Source organism: Monodelphis domestica, chromosome 6 (assembly GCF_027887165.1).
Source record: "Monodelphis domestica isolate mMonDom1 chromosome 6, mMonDom1.pri, whole genome shotgun sequence".
Taxonomy (NCBI): domain Eukaryota; kingdom Metazoa; phylum Chordata; class Mammalia; order Didelphimorphia; family Didelphidae; genus Monodelphis; species Monodelphis domestica.
Window position 1 is genome coordinate 267,082,996 of NC_077232.1, and position 25,007 is coordinate 267,108,002.

General features: G+C 36.0%; 1 protein-coding gene across 5 annotated transcripts; it reads right to left on the reverse strand.

Annotated features, from left to right (window-relative positions):
* Nucleotides 1–9,905: 9,905 nt before the first annotated feature.
* LOC100017227 (uncharacterized protein C4orf36) lies at nucleotides 9,906–24,650 on the reverse strand. Of its 5 annotated transcripts, none has more exons than XM_007495932.3 (6): nucleotides 24,501–24,650; nucleotides 22,741–22,867; nucleotides 19,407–19,561; nucleotides 18,069–18,437; nucleotides 16,650–16,732; nucleotides 9,906–10,100 (listed from the first exon to the last, which is right to left on the reverse strand). In XM_007495932.3, exons 2-4 carry the CDS (start codon nucleotides 22,803–22,805, stop codon nucleotides 18,301–18,303), a joined length of 357 nt encoding a protein of 118 aa, XP_007495994.1. In that variant the 5' UTR covers nucleotides 22,806–22,867; nucleotides 24,501–24,650; the 3' UTR covers nucleotides 9,906–10,100; nucleotides 16,650–16,732; nucleotides 18,069–18,300. The 5 variants fall into 5 exon arrangements, with proteins under 5 accessions (XP_007495994.1, XP_007495993.1, XP_016278533.1 ...); XM_007495931.3 differs by having other exon boundaries at nucleotides 24,491–24,642; XM_016423047.2 differs by having other exon boundaries at nucleotides 24,458–24,634.
* Nucleotides 24,651–25,007: the final 357 nt, after the last annotated feature.

Sequence of the window (25,007 nt, forward strand, 5' to 3'; positions counted from 1 at the left end):
TGGGGAACAAAACTTGACCTAGCCTATTAAAAGTAAATAGGGAGGTGGAAATATTTTAAGTCACATTTTGAAAAAAATGGGATTTTTTTTTCTTTTTTGCAGTGATAAATTCAGACCAAAATGTTCAATCAACCTAAAAAAGTAATCATAACTATGAAAGTAGTTCACAAACTTGGGTAGTGAGGATAAAGCCAAAGGCTAGGGCACCTGAGAGGTCTAGATATACAGGAGATAGAAAGGGTAATTAGGATTAGATTATTTTGGCTAATCCTCCCCAAGGTGATTGAGAGGTACTTGGAGTTAAGTACTTTATTACATACTCATTTCTTCAGGGATAAGGGGCAAATTCCAGGAGTGAGGAAAAACCCATTTATTTGTAGTCAGTTTAGTCTTTTGAGTTCTTTGTTCCTTCCTCTTGAAGTATTAGCTATGGGAACCATTAAAATGATGTTGTCAATTCATTAGTGATTATGAATCCAGATTTAATTATTGAAACTAAATTATAGTTTCCTCATTATCAGTGTAATGACTTGTCTAATTGGGATTGAATTTTATTGAATCAGAATTCAGTGTAAGTAATAATAATAAATACATTTTTTATTTGGCATTAAAAAAAGATTGAGAAAAGGTCTGAGTTAAAATCTAGTCTGTGTAATTTTACTAGCTATGAGACTTCCCTTCTGAATAATGGGTAAAGGAGAATGCTAACACTTAAAAGGTTTAATAACTTGCTTGGCATATGGTGACAACCTTGTTTTATGAAATCCTCAAACACCCCAGTATCTCCCTATCTAGGATTAATGGGTTTGTCCTAGACTGAACAATACACCTTCAAGTGTCGATTACTTTAGATAGGAGTATCCTTTTTGTCTTCTTAGTGTCTCATTGTATCTAGGCCATTCATCGTTCCCAAGTCTCCATGTAAGCCAATCAATTGTGCTTTCTTTTCTATATTTCCTAAAGTTTATTTAAGAACCTAGCTTCTGCAGTTTCACGGAAATGCCCATTCTTGGTGGTTTTCCCTGAGATAATATTTGCCAGTCCCAGAGCTGGGTGGCTTGTGTGGTGGCTGTCCATGAGAGAATTGTCTCCTTTGCCCTATTGCCCTGATTTTGAAGCTGCTTTGGTGGTTCTGTCTTTTCAGGTTGACAATGGCAAAGACTATATATGTTAACTATTGTTATTTCTTTAAAGGGATATAATTATTTCATATTAGATAATTTAACATAGGGTTTAAAATATGATTAAAAACAATACAAAGGAATAAGCTTAACTAAATTTAACCAAAGCTTAAGCAATTCAGTATAAGATAATTTGAAAATTTGTTTATAAGTTTTTTCCTATTTTAAATTCTTATGTGAAGGAAGGTGGCCTTGCAGTCCCAGATCTCAAACTATACTGTAAAGCAGTGGTCATCAAAACAGTATGGTACTGGCTAAGAGACAGAAAGGAGGATCAGTGGAATAGACTTGGGGTAAGTGACCTCAGCAAGACAGTCTATGACAAGCCCAAAGATCCCAGCTTTGGGGACAAAAATCCACTATTTGACAAAAATTGTTGGGAAAATTGGAAGACAGTATGGGAGAGATTAAGTGTAGATCAACATCTCACACCCTACACCAAGATAAACTCAGAATGGGTGAATGACTGGAACATAAAGAAGGAAACTATAAGTAAATTAGGTGAACACAGACCTGTGGGAAGGGAAAGACTTTAAAACCAAGCAAGACATAGAGTCACAAAATGTAAAATAAACAATTTTGATTACATTAAAATAAAAAGATTTTGTACAAACAAAACCAATGCAACAAACATTAGAAGGGAAGCAAAAAATTGGGAAAAAATTCTTCATAACAAAAAAACTCTGACAAAGGTCTAATTACTCAAATATATAAGAACCTAAATCAATTGTACAAAAAATCAAGTCATTTCCCAATTGATAAATGGGCAAGGGTCATGAATAGGCAATTTTCAGATAAAGAAATCAAAACTATTAATAAGCACCTGAAAAAGTGTTCTAGAGAGATGCAAATCAAAACAACTCTGAGGTACCACCTCACACCTATCAGATTGGCTAACATGACAACAACGGAAAGTAATGAATGTTGGAGGGGATGTGGCAAAGTCTGGACACTAATTCATTGCTGGTGGAGTTGTGAATTGATCCAACCATTCTGGAAGGCAATTTGGAACTATGCCCAAAAGGTGATAAAAGAATGTCTACCCTTTGATCCAGCCATAGCACTGCTGGGTTTATACCCCAAAGAGATAATAAGGAAAAAGACTTGTACAAGAATATTCATAGCTGCACTCTTTGTGGTGGCCAAAAATTGGAAAATGAGGGGATGCCCTTCAATTGGGGAATGGCTGAACAAATTGTGGTATCTGTTGGTGATGGAATACTATTGTGCTCAAAGGAATAATGAATTGAAGGAATTCCATGGGGACTAGAATGACCTCCAGGAATTGATGCACAGTGAAAGGAGAAGAACCCGGAGAACATTGTACACAGAGACTGATACACTGTGGTACAATCAAATGTAATGGACTTCTCTACTAGCAGCAATACAATGACCCAGGACAATTCCGAGGGATTTATGAGAAAGAACACTATCCACATTCAGAGGAAGAACTGTGGAAGCAGAAACATGGAAGAAAAATAACTGCTTGAATACATGGATGGAAGGGATATGGTTGGGGATGTAGACTCTAAATGATCATCCTAGTGCAAACATCAACAACATGGAAATAGGTTTTGATCAGGGACACATGTAATACTCAGTGGAATTGCGTGTTGGCTGTGGGAGGGGGTGGGGAGAGAAGGAAGGAACATGATTTTTGTAACCAGGGGAAAATGTCCTAAATTGACTAAATACAATTTAAAAAATAAAATAAATTCTTAATATTATTTATTATAAGGTGATACTTGCTAATCTTATATGGCTATAATGTTAAAAATTTTTTCTTTTCTTTAATTTGGATGTAGTTAGATTATGAAACCTTTAAGCATCCATTGATCACCCTAGATAGGATTAGCACATATAATCAAATATTAAGTATCTTTTTTATCTTCTTAGTGTCTCATTGTTTCTAGGCCACTCCCAGTTTTCCTAGCCTCTGGCTATATCCTCTTTCCCTGGCCCCTATATAACCAATTGATTGTCCTTCCTTTCACAGACACCTTTCATAGACAGTATATGAGTTCTGAGTTCTGCATTTAGTGGAAATTTTCATTATTGGTTTTTTTCCCCAAGATAATATTCCCAGAGCAGTGGCTCTAGCTGGTGGTCTATGAGCATTGTCTCCCTTGTGTTCTATTATAATTTGGTAGTTAGAAGTGTTTTTTTTTAAGATTGACAAAGTTATACATATACATTTGGAAAATTGTAATGTTATTTTATCAGATCTATCATTAGTGTTTTATAATATTCTAATGCATTGTTCTTAATTTTAATTATATTTTGGGTTTTAAATTTAATTCTGAAGCATTATTCTGTTCTGAAGTTATTTGACTATTCTTTATGAAAATGGTAAGATAATTTGTTAAGGTTATTATATAATGTTGATGTTAAACTCACCAAATATTTAATTGAATAGAGCTATTTAAATGTCCATGTTTCTTTGAAAGCCATAATATTAAGCAGAAATTCATATTCCCTTCCATTATAGCCACTTCTTAATTTGAGGGACAATTATTAACAGAGGGAAGAATAATTAGAAATTTATTTCTCATAGAACTATTGAATTGTGAATTATGAATTTATTTCTGCAGTGTTATAATTTGGAGATCTGTATTTGTGCATATTATAGCAATTGGCTATTATTTTTCTAGGATTTTGAGAAAACTCATATATTCCTTATCAATGTGGAACTCCAAAATGTAATCAACTTTTCAATTTCTAGTGATAGATTTTATACCAGAATGAGTATATAGCCTAGGGAAAGAGGATGTAGCCCAGAGGCTAGGATAACTTGGAGTGGCTTAGATATATTAAGAGACACTAAGAAGATAAAAAAGATACTTAAGATTTGATTATATTTGCTAATTCTGTCTCTAGAAGAGAATGTAAGATTTTATGACCTAGTAAACTTTATGATTGCAAAACCAGGTGAGAAATAATTTAGCCCTAAGCTATAGTCAATAAAACTTGTTATTTAAGGTGAAATCTTGTGAGTCTATAATTGATATTTTTATTATTTTTTTTAAACTCTTACCTTCTGCCTTGAAAGGCTAGGCAATGGGGGTCAAGTGACTTGCCCAGGGTCACATAGCTGGGAAGTGTCTGAGGCCAGATTTGAACCCAGGACCTTCCATCTCTAGGTTTGGCTCTCAATCCACTGAGCTGTCTCTTTGCAGTGTTTTAAAGTTGGCAAAGTGCTTTACATTCTCATTTCATTTGATCCTTACAACAACTCTGTGAAGCAGGGGCTATTCTTTTTTTTTTCACCCTTACCTTCTGTCTTAGAGTCAATACTGCGTCCAGGGTCACACAGCTGGAAAGTGTCTGAGGCCAGATTTGAACCCAGGACCTCCCATCTCTAGGCCTGGCTCTCAATCCACTGAGCTACCCAGCTGCCCCCTGTAATTGATATTATTTTGAGTCTGATTCCAGGCAGGCTTATCAGGATGTGCCATTAAAGCACTGATTCAGCAGCCTGTGGCAGAAGTTTGTGACCTATAGGTAGAATTATGTCTCAAGGGAAAAGCTGGGGGGGGGGGGGGGGGGGAGTGTTGGTTCTTTTCATGAACAGAGGTAGGCCCTTGATTTCTCTAGTATGACATTTCCTCTTGAATGGAAAATATTCCCACCTAGCTGATTCTGAGCCTGGCTGATGCATTCTGATAGTGCAGTTGGCTGTCTTTATGACGCTTGCCTGGAACTCACATCACACTAGAGGACCATGTTCCTCTTTCCCCTTTTATAGAAATTGTCTCCCATCAAGGCACGTTATTGATGAAATATATGAATTCAATATTAAGTCCTTATATATTAAGGTTGTAAAAGCATCTAAGCTACTAATTTGTACTACTGAATCTATTCGACCTGAAATGGTAATTCTTTTAATACCCTTAGAAATAAGTAGATGAGTATTTGGACTTGCTAGCTATCTATTGTAAGTGATAAAAATTATGGTTGGACTGAATATTTGAGAGTTGGTCACCAGGGATTTAATGACTAAATCCCAATGAATTACTCAAATCAGAATGGCTTTTTTGGTAGTTTATTTACAAATAGAAGAAATTAAGGAATTGAGAGAGAGAGAGAGAGAGAGAGAGAGAGAGAGAGAGAGAGAGAGAGAGAGAGAGAGAGAGAAAGAGGGAGAGAGAGAGAGAGAGAGAGAGAGAGAGAGAGAGAGAGAGAGAGAGAGAGAGAGAGAGAGAGAGAGAGCTGCTCCAGCCTGGTCTGAACCAGGCAGGAATTCAGAGGCCCCAGAAAGGGGGGGAGGGGCCCAGAAGATTAAATTTAACATGGCTTCCAGCCACAAGACCTCCTCTAAGATGAAGAGCCTCTCCAGAGCCTGGTGCCTCCAGAAAAGCCAAGAAAAGAGAGTCAGCCTTTTCACTCACCATGTGACAGTCCAAAGGGAAGCAGTCTGGGATCTCCAGCCTGAGTTGCTCCATGGTCAAGTTCTAAGGCGAAGATGCCCTCACAGGAAGTGACCATGAAAATTAAAGGCAGTTCTTTGTGTCACTTCCTGTGCCTCCCTTCCACCTTAATGTGTACAATGGTGGCTTAAACTTGGCTTTGCCTTGCCCAGGGGGCAGTCAGTTGTTTCTGATTTGTCACTTGCTAGCACATATGGGTCATAGAACTCCCCCCCCCCAATCCTTAAGTGGGGGTTGTACACATTCCTGGTGGCTAAAATTCTACAGAATAAGTAAGGTGGGTTTAATCTCAATTTCACAATATTCATATATAAGGAGGTCCTTCAAGTTCCCCAGAGTGGAATAAGACTAGTTAGAAAATTAGACAATGATTTGGGAACATGTAAAACCAGGATATAATTCCACCATTTAATAATGTTACATCAGAAATATTTTCTGTTTTGTGATAAAAGAATTTGGGGCAATTATTTATCTTAGAGAAAAATGATTTATCCTTTGTTATCTCTAAGGGACACCTAATTCTATTTATGACTTGCTCTTTCTTGAAAGACCAACACTTGTACACTTGTGTATAGGCATTACAAGCAGATTGCACTAGGGTTTGAAAGAAGATCCAACAGTAGTAGTCTAAGAGCATGGTTGACACCTGTATATTGAAAACTTATTTGATACAATTTGCCTAGCTTTTTATGAATCCTATTCTCAAGTACATTGTTATACTAAAAGGGTGAAATTTTGGGGGGTAAATTTATTCATGTAGTCATCAAATTTAGGCATAGAATCTATGTTTGCTTTTCACATACACACATACATATTAATTAGAGAAGTTAACACTTAGTGGTTAAATCCTTATAGATTCTTTTGAAGAGTACCTGATTCAGATAGAAGTAAAGATCAACCAGAAGTACAGGAAATATACATTCTTTACTGCAGAGGATCATTTGATATCCTTTATATTAAGAAGGTTAGAATCCTAAGGTTTGAGTTAGCTCTCACTATATGATCTAGCTATTGGAGATACATAATTTTAGTGATGGTAGTACATTAAGATTTATTTTTCAAGCAATTTTAGTATAAGATGACCTTGCCTGGGAAAACCAGTTCTGCAAAAAAAACAAACAAAAAAAACCAACCCAACAAAAACCTGCTCTAAGAGCTGGCATGATTCCAGAAAGCCTAAGGGGAAGATGATAGATATAGCTGTCCCCAGAAATCAGACAGGTGCATCATGAGGCCCTGAGTCTTTGATTATAATGGACTGAACAGTTGGGGGCGGGTCACACATACCTATCATGTCTTACCTTGGGCCATTTTTTTGCTTGGAAGAGCCTTGTGCCAAAAAGGGAAGTGACCCCTGGAATGGCTATCTGTTAATGCATCTGTCAATCATTTTTAACATCATGTTAAGAAACAACTAAGCATCATACTAGACCTATGTTTGTGCCCTTATGTGTTCTAGTAAGCCAAGCTTAAAACGTATAGATATTATATTTGAAATGATTCATTAGAGACTCAATAAATCAGAGGGGAGGAATGTGGAAAATGAATAATGAATTGTGATGGTGGTCCAGCCACATAACTGGGAAAAATTTGTGCTAGCTTTCCAGCAAGGTCCCAACAAGGACACACTTCTCTTGTGATGAAGAAATGAGGGAGGAATAGGGTCTCTAAGCCCACCTTCTCTTTTGAAGTATCAACCAATGGGGACTGTCAGGAGATGTCCTAAGATCAAACTGTCAGACCAATCAGAAAGAGGACACAACTTCTTTTATGAGGCAAGAGACAGGACTTGCTCAGTTTCTTTTTCATAGGAGGCTGGTAAAAGGGATCCATTCTTTGTTGATGGAAATTGCATGTCCTCATTAATAAACAATGCTATTCTCATATTGGATATATCATACTGGATAAAAATCCTAACGCTACAGTAGTCAAGGTTATTTTGTTGCAAAAAGACAATTGAGATATTATAGATATGGACACATTCTAGGACACTCAATACATGGTCACAACTCACTGTGGCAAGGATTTCTCATCAAGGCATTTCATAAGATTTTCCTTGCTATTTTACTCACAATGTGATTATTAATTATTGATTCTCACAGACAATTATTCAATCAATTACTCATTGGGATTATTCCTTGTTTTTGTATCACTAAAATACTGAACACATGGAGAATATACAGAGGCATAAAACAGAAAAAAAACTGAAGTTGCTTAATTAGATAATCTTTTACACTGGGGATCTATAAGTTTGCGTTCTTCCAAAGTGATCTAAGGGGAAGTGTGATCAATGATCTCCAAGCCTCTGCTCTAGTCTGTGAATGACCACAAGCACTCTTTTTCTATCCTGCAATTATATCCAGAGTTTCTGTTCCTGCCAATCCTTCTCTTAGCTTGGGACTACAACCCAGAACAAAATATGGGCAAATTAAAAAAGTCCTACACCCTGTGCCAGGAAAAGGTCTCCTGTAGTTTTCCCTCTGATGAGTTTTCCAACCACCTTATCTGTGGGCTAAGGACTCTGGAAGACATCTCTACTGCTACTGATTGTCTCCCAGCCGCTAATTTGCTGAGGTTTGGTCTGCACTGGAATGGTCCAGGCTGAACTTTGTTCCACTCTTATTCCAGTAGGACAGACCTCTCTTGCTTACCTAAGTTATCTTAGACTGAAGAACTATTTGATCGCATCCTTTAGTTGGTTCTGCCTCTCCAACATTTGTTTTCAGGTGTTATTTTAATGGTATTTGGGGGTGGATTTGATAGAGCTTAGGTGAGACTCTGCTTTGTATATTGCTTTTTTTATTTTAAATTTTTATTTTTTCCGGATTACATATTATCTTTCTCTCCCCATGAAGATAGGCACTATGATATAGGTTGCACTTATATCATATAATACGTATTTTCCTATTTGTCATGTTGTAAAACAAGGCATATTGTTTACACTAGAGAAAAATTCATGGAGGAAATAAAGTGAAGAATGGTATGTTTCAATCTGCATTTTGACTCTGCCGCTTCTGTGATAGCGGACATTCTGTTTTGTTGTGAATCCCTTGGAGCTCTCATGGATCCTTGCCTTATTAATAATGACTTAATAAACATTATTCACAGTTGATCATCTTATGATATTGTCATTACTATGTATAGCATTTTCCTAGTTCTGCTCACTTCATTTTACATCACTTCATAAGTCTTTCCAGGAATTTTTTGGTGATCATTTGGTTTATTTTTTCTTATTATATAATAGTATTCTATTACAATCATAGATATCACAAATTGTTCAGCCATTCCCCAACTGATGGACATCTCCACAGTTTCCAGTTGTTTGCCACCATAAAAAGAGCTAATATAAATATTCTGGGATATATAATTTCTCTTCCTTGGTCACCTTAGGAAATAAACATAATAGTAGTATGGCTGGGTTAAAAGATATACACAGTTTTATAGCTCTTTGAGTATAATTCCAGATTGTTCTCCAAAATGATTGGATCAAGTTCAGTTTCATGAATAATGTATGTGTCCCCAATTTTTCCATATTCCCTCTTAACATTTATCATTCTTCCATTTTATCATCTTAGCCAATATGATAGGTTGATAGAGTTGTTTTGATTTGCATATCAATAACAGAGCATTTTTTCACATCACTATTTGATTTCTTCATCTAAAAACTCTCAATTCCTATCTTTTGACCAGTTATTTTACTCCAGAGTAGATTTCCTTTTAACATGAGGACAAAATATTCAACTTAATTCAAAGACCTGTCCCCAGAACCTACATTCAAGAATGTTTAATTGTGGCCTAGAATAGGGGGGTGATGGCTGGGGACAGTACCTGGATCCAAATCTTTGCCTCAAGACTCTTCCCAGCTGTGTGTCCCTAGGAAAGTAGCTTACTCTCAGTTGTTTAGTCCTTACTGCTCTTCTATCTTAAAATAGATGCTCAGTTGATTCTAAGATTAAAGTTAAGGATTTAAAAAGATAAAAGAATATTTAATTATGAAAATTTGCCCCAATGATTTACTCTAATTGCAAAAGTATCACCAAACTGGTTGACACAGCTTAGAGATTGTGTTGTTGTTTTGGATTTTTAAAAACATATTTTGTTGGGTTAAAATTTATTTTAAATACACATTTTAATTTTTTCCAAGTCATCTTCATTTGAATGAAACAAGCAAACAAAGAAAAAAGTTCTCCAGGAATTTTACCAGGGAAAACAGAAAACTAGGTTTTAAATTCTTTAAATAAAAAATGTGATATAACAGCTTCATTTGTGACAATAAAATTCCAACAGGAAACCAACATGTAAGAAGTTTTGTATTAGTCCATTCTAACCACCTGTCTTGAGCTGCTTGGGATCAAGGTGTAATCAAATTACCACCACCATCTTTCCGACAAATATGATTTTGCCACAGAATAACTAGGTCACTCTGGATACAGCATTTCATATGGTGCTTGATCAACAGAATTCTTCTTTATGTGTCATTTAAAGCATAAATCTGGGGAAAAAAAGATAATTAGAAGGAAATTGTAAATACATAGGATATACTTTTTTCATTCATAAAAATAAAGAACGTAGGGGGAAATTAGGTGGTTTAGTGGATAAAGAGTCAGTAATAGAGACAGAAAGTCCTGGGTTCAAATATGACCTCAGAAATGTCCTATCTGTGTGACCCTGGGCAAGTAATCTAACTCCAGTCGCCTAACCCTTACCATTCTTCTGCCTTGGAATCAATACTTAGTATTCTAAGACAGAAGGTAAGGAGTTTTTTAAAAAATAAAGAATTTAGCATTGAATATAAGTAAGAGGTTGAGCTCCTCTAAACCAAAGTTAAAATATAAAGAAATTTTGCCTTTTTTGAAAAAGTGAATGAAAGCTTACTTTTTATATGCCTACTTTATTCATTTTCAAAAGTTATAATTTCAGTGGGAAGCAAGTACAATAGGGCTGCCATCTCAACACACTTTGTAAACTTGGGTTAGGGAATTAGGTAATAAGACATATGTGTGGCTAACATTGGTTTATTTTGGGGTTGTTTAAGCCAAATATTTGGGAAATGATTTTAAAATATTTTTAAAATTATTTTTCAGTTAATTAAAATGTATTTCTATATTGGATATCTCTAAAAATAAATTTCTTACTCAACATATTGATCCATCATGAGGTAGATAGCATTCTTCTTTATTAGTCCTCTGAAAGTACACTTGATCATAATTTCAACTTTAGAAGTTGTAGCCCCTACCTAGTAGTGAGAGTGAACCCCAGTAAAATCAAAGCCATGGTCTGGCCACAATCACTCCTCACATGAGGCCCCCAAAACCCCTCCTTTCTACTCCTTCCCCTGCTATACTTAGCAACAACTGGCTCTCCTTGTTCTACCCACTGAAGCAAATATTTCCCTGAGAATCTGAATTAGATGGCTAAATATTTACTTGTGATTTATCAGCCTAGAGAAAACTGTCTAGATTCAATGAGATAAACAAAGTTTATTGGTAAAAGAATAATAAATTATCTATATTCATTGTGTATGCAAAAAGCTTATCTAATCCTAAACCTATGTCACTTTCTCTGTATAATACTAGCTGTGATCAATAAACCTCACCTCTGATTGCTACCAGCTTCAGTGGCCCTCCTGACTCGTGCCATCCTTCTTACCATGTCTCATTCTCCTCACCCCTTTTGGGACCCCTGAATGTTTGTCAGTATCCCCTGATAAGAAGTAATAGCTCTTATAATTTCTGAGTTATTAAGTCTTTCAAAATAGTTCATTTATATAATATTAATATCATCATTTAAATTTTTCCTTTGGTTTTGGCTTACTTCTCTCTGAGTCAGTTCATAAATCTATCCATGTCAGGTTGAAATCAATTTTTCCCCAATTTTTCCCCAATTTTTCACATAGTAGTGTGAGAAACTATCCCCACCCACCCAATTGATGAGTATCCTTTTTAAGAGACCAAGCATTTTTGTACTTTTTACCTTTTCTCTTTGATCGTTCTGGGATATTGTTCAATATTGGTATTATATGCCAACAGGGCACTAATGTACCTGTTTTCCCACAGAAGCTTCCACTTTCTTTTTTTGTCAATTTGATATATTTCAGGTAGAACCTAAGAATTCCTTTTATTTGCATTTCTCTATTTGTGATCAAAACTTTTTTTTCAATTGATTATAGATAGCCTTGGTAACTTCCCTCAAGAATGACTGTTTTATCCTTTAACCATTTATCAATTTATTTATCAATTGGGCAATGGTTCTTATTTTTATATATTCTTGGTTAGCTAGGTGCTGCAGTGGATAGAATGTTGGAGTATGAAGCCAAGAAGACTCATCTTCATCAGTTTAAATTTAGCCTTGGATGTCTACTAGCTGTGTGACCCTGTTCATCTCAGATTCCTCATCTGTAAAATGAGCTGGAGAAGGAAATGGCAAACCTTACCAGTATCTTTGCCAAGAAAACTTCAAATGTGTGTACAAAGAATCAAACACCATGAAAGGACAGAACAACAACAAGCAAGTCATTATATATCTAGGAAATGAAAACTTTATCAGAGAAACTTGCTGTATGGATTTTCCCCTCTTAAAGATTTTTCTTAACTTTATTGGATTTGTTTGTATAAAACCTTAAAATTTTATGTGATCAAAATTATCCATCTTCCTTTCTGTTATCTTTATATCATTTGGTCATGAACTCTTTCCATTATCTATAGACTGATGGACAAATTTTTTACTTGTTAATTTTTTTATGATGTGACCTTTCTTATCTAGGTCATGTTGGGACTTATCTTGGTATAGGGTATGTGATACCTTGATCTGAGTCTAAATCTTTCATATTGCTTTTCAGTTTTCTTAATGGTTTTGGTCAAATAGCAAGTCCTTATTCTGGGTTCTTTGTGTTTATTGATAATTAGGTTACTAGATGTATTTGCTTTGGTAAGTTGCGCACTTAAACTGTTTCATTGACACCTTTCTCTTTTTTTAAATAGTACTAAATTGTTTTGAAAATTACTGCTGTGACCAACAAAATCCAAGAACAAAAGACAGAAAAAGAAAATTCCATTCAAAATTAAAAAATCTGGGAATACACCTACTGTAACTGTATGGGCATAATTACAAAATATTCTTCATAAAAATAAAGTCAGACCCCCCCAAACTGGAAAAATATTCATTCCTCTTGGATAGGCAGAACCAATATAGTGAAAATGACAATCCCACTTAAAATTAACTTCCCTACTAGTCAGTGCCATACCAATCAAACTACTTCAAAATTATTTCATAGAACTAGAAAAATAACAACAAGTTCCTCTGGAAGAACAAAAGGCCAAAAATATCAAGGGGGTTTATGAAAAAAATTATGGAAGAAGGAGGCTTGGCTACAATAGATCTCAAACTATACTATAAAGTCTAAAACTCATCAAAGCAATAATATATAAAACTCATCAAAACAATCTAGTACACTAAGCTAAGAAATAGAGTGGTGAATTAGTGGAATGGATTAGAAACACATGGCAGGTAATGTCCATAGCAACTTAGTTTTAGATAAACCCCAAAATCTAAGCTTTGGGGGAAAGAACTTACTGTTTGACCAAAACTGCTGAGAAAACTGGAAAGCAGTATGGCAGAGACTAGGCATGGGCCAACATTTCATACCATATACTAGGACAAAAGTCAAAATGGATACTTTACCTAGAAATAAAAGGTGACACCATAAACAAATTAGGGGAACATGGAGGAGTTTAACTGTTGCACTTACAGATAAGGGAAGAACTTATGACTAAATTAAACATTGAGAACATTATAAAAAAAGACATGATTGATTACATTAAATTAAAAAGTTTCTGTACAAACAAAAACAATGCAACCAAAATTATAAGGGAAACAACTAATTTTGGGGGAAAATCTTAAAGTAAGTATCTCTGCCAAAAGACTCATCTCTCAAATATATATTGAAATGAGTCAATTTGTAAGAATACAAACAATTCCTCAGTCAAAAAAATGGGCAGTTCTCAGAGAAGGAATTTCAAACTATCTTTAATCATATGGAAAAGTGCTCCAAATCACTATAGATTAGAGAAATGCAAATTAAAATCACTCTGAGATCGTACCTCACACATAGCAGATTGACTAACATGACCAAAAAAGAAAATGGTAAATGTTGGAGGGAATATGGGGAAATATACTGTTGGTGGAACTATGAACTGATATAACCATTCTGGAAAGCAATTTGGAACCATGGCTCAGAGGACCACAAAACTATGCATACTCTTTGACCCAGCAATACCACTACTGGATCTGTATCCCAAAAAGATCAGAGATAAGAGAAACTTACCTACCTTTACCAAAATATTTTTAGTAGTTCTTTCTATAGTGGCAAAGAACTGGAAACTACAGGGTTCTCTATTATTAAGGTAATTGATGAACAAATTGTGATATATGGTTGCAATGGAATACCGTTGTGCCATGAGGAGTTCAGAAAGATGAGTTCAGAAAAGTCTGGACTTATATGAGCTGATGCAAAGTGAAGTGAGAAGAATCAAGAGAATGTATAACAAAATGTATAACAAAAATATAGTGATCAATTGTGAAAGACTAAATCATTATCAGCAAAGTAAATCTCTAAGATAACCACAAGAGATTCATGATGAAAATGCTATCCACAGCCAAAAAAAGAATTGTTGGAGTCAGACTGTAGATCAAAGCATGTGATTTTCCACTCTATTTCCTTCATGAGATTTCTATAGAATGTGTGATACATCTTCTATCATGACATAAGCAACTCTCAAAAAAGTATCACATGAAAGTATGGATATAACCTATATCAGACTATTCATTACCTTAGGAAAGGTAGGGAGGGGAAAGAGAAAACTTGAATTCTAAAATGTCTTTTGCTGCTTCTTTGCCTATGCTTCTCCCCTCAATTTGCTTTTCTCCCCTTATTGGTAGACTAGTATCTTTACTACTATAAAAAATAGAATTGGTAATACAGGACATCTTTCTTTCATTTCTGATTTTATTGGAAAGGATTCTAGTTTATTTTCCTTGCATATAATATTGGCTCTTGGTTTTAGATGTTTTATTTATCATGTTAAGGAAAGGTTCATTTACTCCTACATTTTCTAGTATTTTGGGGGGAGGGGTAAAGAAATTGGCATTGTACTTTTGGTATGTAGCTATTGACAATTTTTTAATTTCATTTTAATTTTTTTCCAGATTACATGCTAATGTAATTTTTAAAATTATAGAATTTATTTCTTAGTGTCTCAAGTCCTCATCCCTTACTTCCCACATCATAGAAGACATCATTGGCAAATGTATGTTTAGATTATTTCTTTTGTGTTTCCATTTTCCAGTTCCTTTTCTGGATGTAACATTCCCACAGTTTATTCTTCCAGTATTAATTCTCTGGCTATATATAATGTTCTCTTGGTTCTACTCATCCCCACTGTTCATTATCTCATGTAGTTCTTAAAAAAAAATTTTTTTTAATTAGCCTGCTCATCATTTCTTATGCTGCAGTAGTATTCCATTCACAATCATAATTAATCACAGCATTCCCAATTGATGAACACTTCCTTGATTTCCAGTATTATGCCACCACAAAGAGAGCTGATTTAAATATTTTGGAATAAAGGTTTTTTTCCTTTTTCCCTGATTTCATGGGGAAATAGACCCAGAAATGGTATTATGCATCTAAGTATATACATAGTTTTATAACACTCTGGGTATAATTCCAAATTGATCTCCAAAATAGTTGGATAAGTTCATAGTTCCATCAATAGTGTATCAGTGTCCCCATTTTTCTACATCTCCTCCAACATTTGTCATTTTGTCCTTTTAGCCAATCTATTCAGTGCAAGATAATATAACTCAGGATTGCTTTGGCCTGCATTTCTCTAATCAGTAGTGATTTCGAGCTTTTTTTCATTTACCTGTGGCTTTGATTTCTTCATCTGAAAATTATCTGTTCAAATCCTTTACCCACTTATCAATTGGGAGATGGCTGTAGCTATTGATAATTATGATTTGTGTTGTTTAAAATTTATAGCTTTCTAATGTCAAATGAAGCATGCCTTCTTGATATAAATTCAACCTAATTATAGTCTACTATCTTTGTGATGTGTGGTTTTAGCCTCATTGTTAGTATTCATTAGGGATTTTGAAATTGGTCAGTAGCTTTCTTTTTTTGTTTTGATTCTACCTGTCTGTTAGGTGCCTACTATGCCCTAGGCACTGAGCAAAGTTCTGGAAATACAAAAAGAGGCAAAAGACAGTCCCTGCTCTCAAGGGATCTGAAATTTAATGGAGGAAACAATAAGTAAATGTCCAAATATGTACAAAATGCTAGTCAAGAAAAAATGGAAATAATTAAATGAAAGGAGAACCTAGAAGACAGTCCCTGCTCTCAAGAAATTGAAGAAAGGCGGAGATGAGGAAAGAAACCATTCTAGATATGGAGAAGTCTGTGAGAATGCCTGGAAGGGAGAGATGAAATGTCTTGTTCATAGAACAAAATGAGACCACTTTTCTTGGATCTGAGTATATGTTGAGGAGTAAGATATAAGACTAGAAAGATGCCAGTCAGTGCATACATATATAATCAAGTTTTGAAATTAAGTCATTGTCTATGGTACATTTTCAGCAAAATGAAGTTTACTTGTTTATTTCTTCCGAGTATATGTTTTGTTGTTGTCTTATCATAATGACTCTCCTTATATTTTTTTTGTTTGTTTTGTTTAGTTTAGATGAGGCATAATAGATTTTACTCAAACTTCTATTTTAAGTCTGATTCAGTCTTTATTTTTCAAGTGTTTTTCTCAAAAAACATGTTGAGTTTTGCTTTCTAATTCATTCTGGTAGTTTGGTTTTATGGGTGAGTTCATTCCATTCACATTCACAGTTAAAGATAGTTGTGTATTTCCCTCCATCTTATTCTCTTATACTTTTCCTTCTTTCTACTCTCTCCACCCCATCTCCATCTCCATCCTATCTTCTTATGTTTTTTCTTCTTTTTTTTTACTTTCCATCCCTCTTTATTACATGTTCTTACCCCCTTTCTTTCCTTTTAATCTCCTCTTTCATTATCCTCTCTCCAAGCTTAATGGTGGCCAATGTCACTGGATCGAAGAGTACCTGTTGAGGAGTATGGTATAGAATAAAAAGATTGGAGGGAGTCGGGTTGTGAAGGGCTTGAATGTCAAATAGAGCATTTTGTATATGATTCTGGAGGTAACAAAAAGTCACTGGATGTTACTGAGTATAAGGGTGACCTGGTCACACCCAAACTTTAGGACAATCATTTTGACAGCAGAGTAGAGAATGAATTAGAGTGAGAAGAGACTTGAGGCAGATGAGCCCATCAGCAGGCTATTGTAATAGTTCAGGAATGAGGTGATGAAGGCCTGTATCAGGGTGGGGGCAGCATCAGGAGAGAAATAACCTAATCAAGAGATGTTACTAATTGAAATTAACAGATCTTGACAACAACTTGGCTATGGGGGTGAGGGATAGTGAGGAATCCAGGATGACTCCCTAGTTGGGAGCCTGAGAGACTAGGAGAATGGTGTTATTCTCAAACACATAACCAATGGATATGTGGCAGAAGAAGCAGATGAACCCAATTGTTCCAGACTAGTTCTCTATCCACTCTTCCAAATTATCTAATTATACTAAAAATTCAAAATAGTATCAATTAAACAAAAATGTTTAAATGCACAGAAAAAAGCATAGGGGGGCAAAAACATACAGAGCATTTTGTTACTACACTGCCATCTCATTCATTTAGCTATCTATGTACATATATTACATATACACATACACAAACTCAAGAAAAATGCATTTTAAGCAAAAATTTCTTTCCTTTTTTGTATATTGAAACATATTTGCTTTAATGATTATTAAATTAAAACTAAAAAATTCTCATAAGCCAAATTAATTTTTTTTGTATTTTAAAACTGTTTTAGTCACTTCCATTCTGCTACTAGCCTTTCTTTTTGGTGTCTTCTGGATTGAGAACTCTTTTCCAGAAGTATGTGAGCAAAGGACAAACTCCCAATCTCCAGAGTTATCTCAAGCTAATATCCTTCAGTCTGGTCTCAGGCTACTTACTAGCTGTGTGACCCTGGAACCAGTCACTTAAATCTATTTCCCCTCACCTCTCCCCCCCAAAAAAGATAGTATCCTTCACATCTATCTTTTCTGCCTCTTTAAAAAGCAGGCTTGTAAATGCATTGGTGTAGAAATAAAGAATGTGAAATGAAATGAAGTAACTCCCCATGCTGAGCTGATGCAGGCAGGCATCTGTCTGCCCCTGCTTTGGCCAGGCTCACTCAGCGAGTCTGACTCTGAGGCTGCAGTCCTACTACTTATTAGCACACTCTGACTTTTCTCTACTATGACAATTAATCATTAATGTAAGGGTACAATTGTCTCAACTAATGCGGTTTTGTATTTTTTTTAAACAACTTACGGTGCTGGAGGCTGAGAGCCCAAAGATAAGATGCAACAGGGGATGGTGTGGATTGGGTATTGTGTTTCCAGGTGAAGTATCTTCAGGGGAGCTTGTTCACCCACAAGATTAGCATTCATTATTGATAACGTTTTGTCCCGAGTGATGTTTTCGAAGGTGAGTGGTTCTGGATCCCCTCAACCCCTTTGGATAGGAAGACAAAGGAGCATGCCTCTAAACGTTGAAACGATCTTCACTTTTTGGGTGGAAGAGGTCTTCTTAAGCCAAATTTCTTGTCCTTTAGCAAAGCCTGAACTTGATCTCCTGCATTTTTCCGAAGTTCAATTTCCTTTAAGCGTTTCAGTTCAAATGCCCTTTCAGTTTCTATCACTAAAGACAAAACCCAAAAAGGTCAAGTCAAGTATTCATTAAGTACCTGCTGTGGGCCAAACACTATACAAAAATACAAATAAAACAGTTCCTGATATGAAGCAGCTTATATTCAGATGGAATGCATACCCAAAGACAACACATAAGAACACAAGGGAAACAGGCAAATTGATTAAGGAATTGAATGAGTGCAGATCAATATAAACATGTGCAAATTAAATTATGAATTTGGGAAACAGGCACTAGCAGCTGAGGGAAATTAGCCAAATCTTTGCACTTATTCTGAGTTTTGAAGGAAGCTAGAGATACTAAGATGCAAAAGAGGGAAAAGAAGTGGAAAGTCATATGAGAAGAATAATTTGGTTGGGCTAAGAAATGTACGAAAGGAAATAGCGAGCAAAAATCTTGGAAACAGGCAGAAACCAGGCTTCAATGCTATATAATGGAGTTTGTACTTGACCCAAGTGGCAATAGGAAGCTCCTAGGGTTCATCAAGCAGGGTCATAAAAAAATGGCCTAGACCTGAATGTTTATAATAATAATTTGGCAGCTGTATGGATGATGGATTGGAGAGAAAAGAGGAATCGAAGTAGGGAGACAATTGGGATGTAATTGTAATTGTCTGGGTAAGACGTAAGGACTAAACTAGATTGGTGCTGTGTGAGTAAAGGGAAAGGGACAGATGTGACAAATAGGAAATAGATAAATAGTTATCAAACATAATTTGCAAAAAAACAGATTTTTTTTTTTGCTTCACTCTTAGCCAATCATATCCTGAATACTTAATATATAGGTGTATCATTGAGTCACTACTATGTTCTAGGCACTGTGTTAGAGAATAGGAGAGTGTATATATATGCATGTTAAGTCCATTTGATCATTTCTGCTGGAGAATTTCTAGATTAAGTTAAACATATTTTAACCAACATGTGACATAATCTACATTTGTGAAGTGCTTAAGGAGCTTACTTTCTGCTGTGGGGAGTAGAAACTCCTCAGTCCTTTTCCCAAGAACGGTTTTAAAAGAACGGCCATAAATGATATCTTCAAAAAGAGGGACTCCAATATTTGCAATATTGTTGTATAAGGTCTTTGTAAGCAAGGCAAGTTCCCAGGGCTCCTGACTGTGGAAGAAATAAGTGGATATTCTGAATTAGTTAAAATACAAAAATACAGAAAGCTACAATAAAATATACATTGTATATTCAAGCTATTCTTTGACTTCCCAGAATTGCTAATTCGGTTAGTAGAGGGTATCCTTTGCGTAATAATAACATAGAACTTCCATATGTCTCTGCTCTTGGATATAGCTACCTTTTTGCTGCACGCCAACTTCCCTAAGTATATGTATATTCCCATATTTGCCTCTCTAATTCATGGGAAAATATGAAACAAAATCTATTTGGTTTGAGGTTCCCACTATTTTATTTTATATCACTTGCTCTTGAATCATCACCAACCTTCTATTAAAGAATTATGGGATTTCAGAGTCAGAAGGGACCTCAATTACCATCTAGGCCAAATTCATATCTGACAAAGAATCAACTGGGTATCCAGTCTCTGCTGAAATCCCCTTAAGTAAAGGGGTCACGTTACTTCCTCTCAAGACAGCTTGCCTTTCCATCCATCTTCATTATTTGAAGCCTTTCTTGACATGAAGTCTAGGATTGCTTTTTTGCCTCTTCTACCTCTGGATCATAGTTGGATTCTTTGGGGTCAAGCAGAACCAGCCTTAATTCATATTATGTTCCCCTAAAACTTTTACCACCCTCAGTTTCTTCAGCTGATCCTCATATGATAGGTACTTGACTCTTCATTATCCTGGTTGCCCCACTCTGGATACTCTTGAGCTTCTTATTAGTTTCTTCCTTTAGGTTGTCTGTCTATGGCATTAGTCTCTTTGGGTCTATGCTAAAAACCTTCTTGACAATGTACAGATCTGCCTTTTGCCCCTTTAGGCACTCTCTTTGATTCTTCTACAACTGATTACTTTCATAGATTCTCAACTGATATTGTAACCTCAAAGACCTCAGAAAATGCCATGGAAACCCCTGATTGTGATATACTTGAGTCCCACCACTGGTCCCACCCCTGTATAGGGTTGATAAACCAGATGTTACTAAATATATCAAGAAAAAAGAAAGACCTATATTTAGCATTTTCATACATATTGCAATTTTTTACATTATATAAGAACATTTTATCTGTAGTATCAACTCCATAGAGTTATTTAGCCCCATTTTTCCCAAGGGGCTTAAGAATCTGCTAACTATCCAATGTTTAGAAATAAGGCTATTTTACTCTTAATAAAAACAATAATAAAAAGCCACTATGGATCTTTTAATAAAAGTTTTTTCTAAATTATTCTGTTAAAATAAGTATATTTGGTTTTTAATTTTTATTTTCAATTCTAAATTCTTTCCTTCCCTCCACCCCTTCTCCCATCTATTGAGAAGTCAAGAAATATGGCACCCACTATAAATACAGAGTTATGCAAAACAATTCTATAATAGCCATGTTGCAAGGAAAAAAAAGAGAAAAAAATATGCTTCAGTTTGGACTTGGAGTCCCCATCAGTTCTTTCTCTGGAAATGGATAGTCTTTTTTCATCAATGAGTCCCATGGAATTATCACGGATCATTATTGATTAAAGTTGCTAAATCTTTCACAGTATTGTAACTGATGTTACAGTATTGCTATTACTGTATACATTGTTCTTTCTGCTCACTTCTCTTTGCATCAGTTCATATGTCTTCTCCCACTCTTCTGAAACCATCCCTTTCATGATTTCTTACAGCAAAAGAGTATTTCACACAGTCATGTACCATAATTTATCAAATACATTTGTAACACTTGTGTCAGAGAAGGATCTGGATTAACTTTGGATATTATCACACTTTTACTAACTAAAGTCTCCTTAAGAAACCTGAGAAAATTTCAACACGGACACAAATTCTATATTCATGAGCTTACTGGTCACACCATATAAGAGGATGTTCTGTTAAAATAAAAAGAAGATCTTAGCAGAAACTACATGTCCCTATAAATTATATCTTAGATTATAACACTATATTCAGTTCCTTCATAGATTCCCCAAGGGAAAATAAATGCTTTGAACCCAGTTGGGAGAAAAAAGAGAGTTGTCATGCAAGTTACCACATCTACCTTTTCATCATCACAAATCTTTACTTTTTAAAGTTTTTAGTTTTTATGAGTGGTTTGAGGTAAGAAGGATGGAGTCAGAATATCTGTATTCATATCCTACTATTGCCATGGTGCTGAGACAAGTCACTTAATCTTTCTGAGCCTCATTTATCTTACCTGTAATGCTTTGTAAACCTTAAAATGCCTATGAAATATTAGATAACTAAAATAACTACAGAAAAGCTCTGTTCAACTCTGTATCCCCAGTGTCCAGATTATTTATATAATATATAATATATATAATATATAAGCATAATTGCTTATAACCAGATCAACAAAGCATTATTGCTAATGAATAGCCACCAAGTCGTGGAATTACTTCAGTTAGAATGAATTTTTTTGTAATGGAGCTTGACATAATGAAACTTTTTACCTATCATTCAAATTAAGGTCCACACATACTTCAAATTCCAAGAAAACTACACTAAACATGGAATTGCTCTGAATTTTCCTAAAGTCATGGTTTCATAACATCTCATAGGCATCTCTATTTCAAAGACAATTTTTAAAATTCTCTAAGTAAAATTAAATTGATTTAAAATATAACTCTGTACACAGAATGTAGATGGGAGAAAAATGAAACAAATTAGAATATGAAAATTCACAAAGATTGCAAACTAGTGTTCCCTTTGGTTACATATACTACTATTCTTTAAAACTTGTCTTCATATGGTAGGTATGATAGTCAAATGTGTAATCCATGGGTAATCTTCAAATGTGAACTTTACAGTGATATATTGCAACTGTGAAAGAACAGTAGTTGCATCTAAAATCCAGATCATTGAGTTCCTAAGGTTTTCCTTCCCTTCAGACAGCTCTTCTGGCCCAAGGTCCTTTTTTTCTGCATTTGAATGGCCAGGTTTTTACAAAAAAGGATATTCCAAGAGGCACACTTACAGAATATGCCAGAAGGCAAATGGTCATTTTCTCAGTGGTGGGTGTAAGTAGACTAATTTTTCTAAGATGAAGAAAGAGGGACCAGCAATTTCTTTTTCACAGTAGATATGGATGAAGATGTGAGAAATGTTGTCAGATGCCACTAGAAAGATGAGTGTATTTCAGAACTTTATTATTACCATATTATTCCTCTAATACTTACACGTTGTAACAACTTCCACGCAGAATTGATTTCACTGTGTGCTTTCTTGGCAAACCATATGCCATGGTGAATAATTACAATCTGACCTCTCGATGTAAAAAGAAGATCTTCTTTTACCACCCACTGCCTGAAATGTTCCATAACAGAGAAGATTAATGGCAATGTTTTCCATTTGAAAATTATTCCAAACAAAAAAATCCAGCTTTATCAACATTCAGAATAAAGTCCTTTGACTTGAAGATACTCCATGCTACTTTTTTCAATATTTTCTCTGGATATTATTTTATTATCTTCTTGCTACTACTTAAATCATTCCCTCCCCTCAAACTGGATATCACTTTTGATAAAGAGGACTAAGATCAATGACAAGGACACCCTGTTAGAATGAGCAAACTCTGATTTACTGGTTGGCTAATCTCAGAATCACAAAGTCAGAAAGGAACTCAGAGTTATCTCATCCAGCCCACCCCTGAAAGTGTCTCCCTCCACATTTCTGACAAATGACTATCTGACTGAAGATCTCTAGTGTTCCCATCATTACCTTCCATGGCAATAGTTCACTTAAGTTTTGGTCAGGTATGTTAAAAAGTTTTTCCTTACATGAAAAATTTCAACGTCTACCCATTACTCTTAGATGTAGCTTGTTAGGGTCATGGAGATCAACTTGAATTCCTTTTTTACAAAACAGTGCTTCATATTATCTGAAGACAGCCAAAATTATAAGCCTAAACCCAATTTCCCTTTTCCAAGCTAAACAAGTGGACTTTGTATATAGCATAGTCTCCAGTCCTCCCAACATTCTGCTCTCTCCCCTCTAGTTTGTCAATGTCCTTTGCAAAACGTGGTACCCAGAGCTGAGTACAATATTCCAAATGTGGTCCCCAGAATTGAGCATAATATTCCAGATGTACTCTTATAGGGCATCTCTTGGCTAGCTCAGTATTTTCCTCTGATTAGTTAGTTATTTCAGTCATGTCAGACATTTCTTGACCCCATTTGGGGTTTTCTTGGCAGAGACACTATAGTGCTTTACCATTTCCTTCTCCAGATCATTTTATAGAGGAGGAAACTGAGGAAAACAGGGTTAAGTGGCTTGCCCAATGTTACACAACTAGGAATTGTCAACAGGTCACATATGAACCCTGTACTTCTCATCTCTAGGTCTGGCTCTTAATCCACTGAGACTCCTAGCTGTCCCAAGATTGATTCTTAATGTAAAACCCACAAGTCTCAAGTTTTAAATAGTTTTGTCACTTTTGTTCTCTACAACATCCAGCCAAATGCTGGGATTTTGAAATGTGTACTTTCCAAGGCAGCAACCAAATCTCACTTCTGGGAAAACTAATTCAAAGGAAGCTTTTCCATACATAGAAAACTCTTCAGTTTCTACCCATTGCTCGGAGATCTGACTTTAAAGGAATACCCTTTCTAGCACTGAGGCTCCTTCCTTCCGAAGGAAATTTATTATATGAAGTTTTCTTGAATTATTTTTGTTTTGGAGGCCAGATGCTCACTGAGATCAAAGTAATCGTGAGGGCTTCTGACACCCCGGGGGCTTGGATTCTTCCCATTAACTCCCATCCCTCGCTCCCTCCTCTGTCCCCCTCTCCCAGACAGCTTCTGCCACGACCTCACTACCCCGCCCCCATCCAGTTCTTTGAGATGGCTTTCTCCCACAAGCCTGCACTGGTACACACACAGACACACAGAAACACGCCTGCCCACTCGCAGGCTTCTTCTGCTTCCTTACAGATGTTCACCTTCCCGGAGGTCTCCTTCCAAGGGGTATGGCCCGGTCCTCAGGGCCAGGAAGGCGGAGGCATCAGGCCAGCTCAGCCCCGCGCCTGCACACCCTCTCCCCTCCCAGAACAGCCTGTGCTAAGGCTAGACAGCTCCTCCCGGCTAGTTGTTGCCCATGTCCACAGGGCGCTGACGCAGGCGGTCCACAATAAAGGGCCTTTGTGGCCACCCGCCGCCTTTGGCGAGCAGAGCAGGGCGGGCTATAGCTAGGAGAAGACTCCAGAGCTAACAGTGTCGGGGGCTGCTGATCAATTGGAAGGGCTCAGAACTTGGAGTCTCACGAGTTAGAATCCCCAGTTCTCCCACCAACTACTTGGTTAGAAAAGAACCTTGGCCAAGTTACTGATCTCAGTTTCTTCATATGGTGGGTGGACCAAGTGAGTCTTCTGAACTCTCGTCCTCTTTGCTGTGACGGAGGGCTATGGATGGGGAATGTGTCGTTTGCTTTTAGATATGATGGTTAGAGA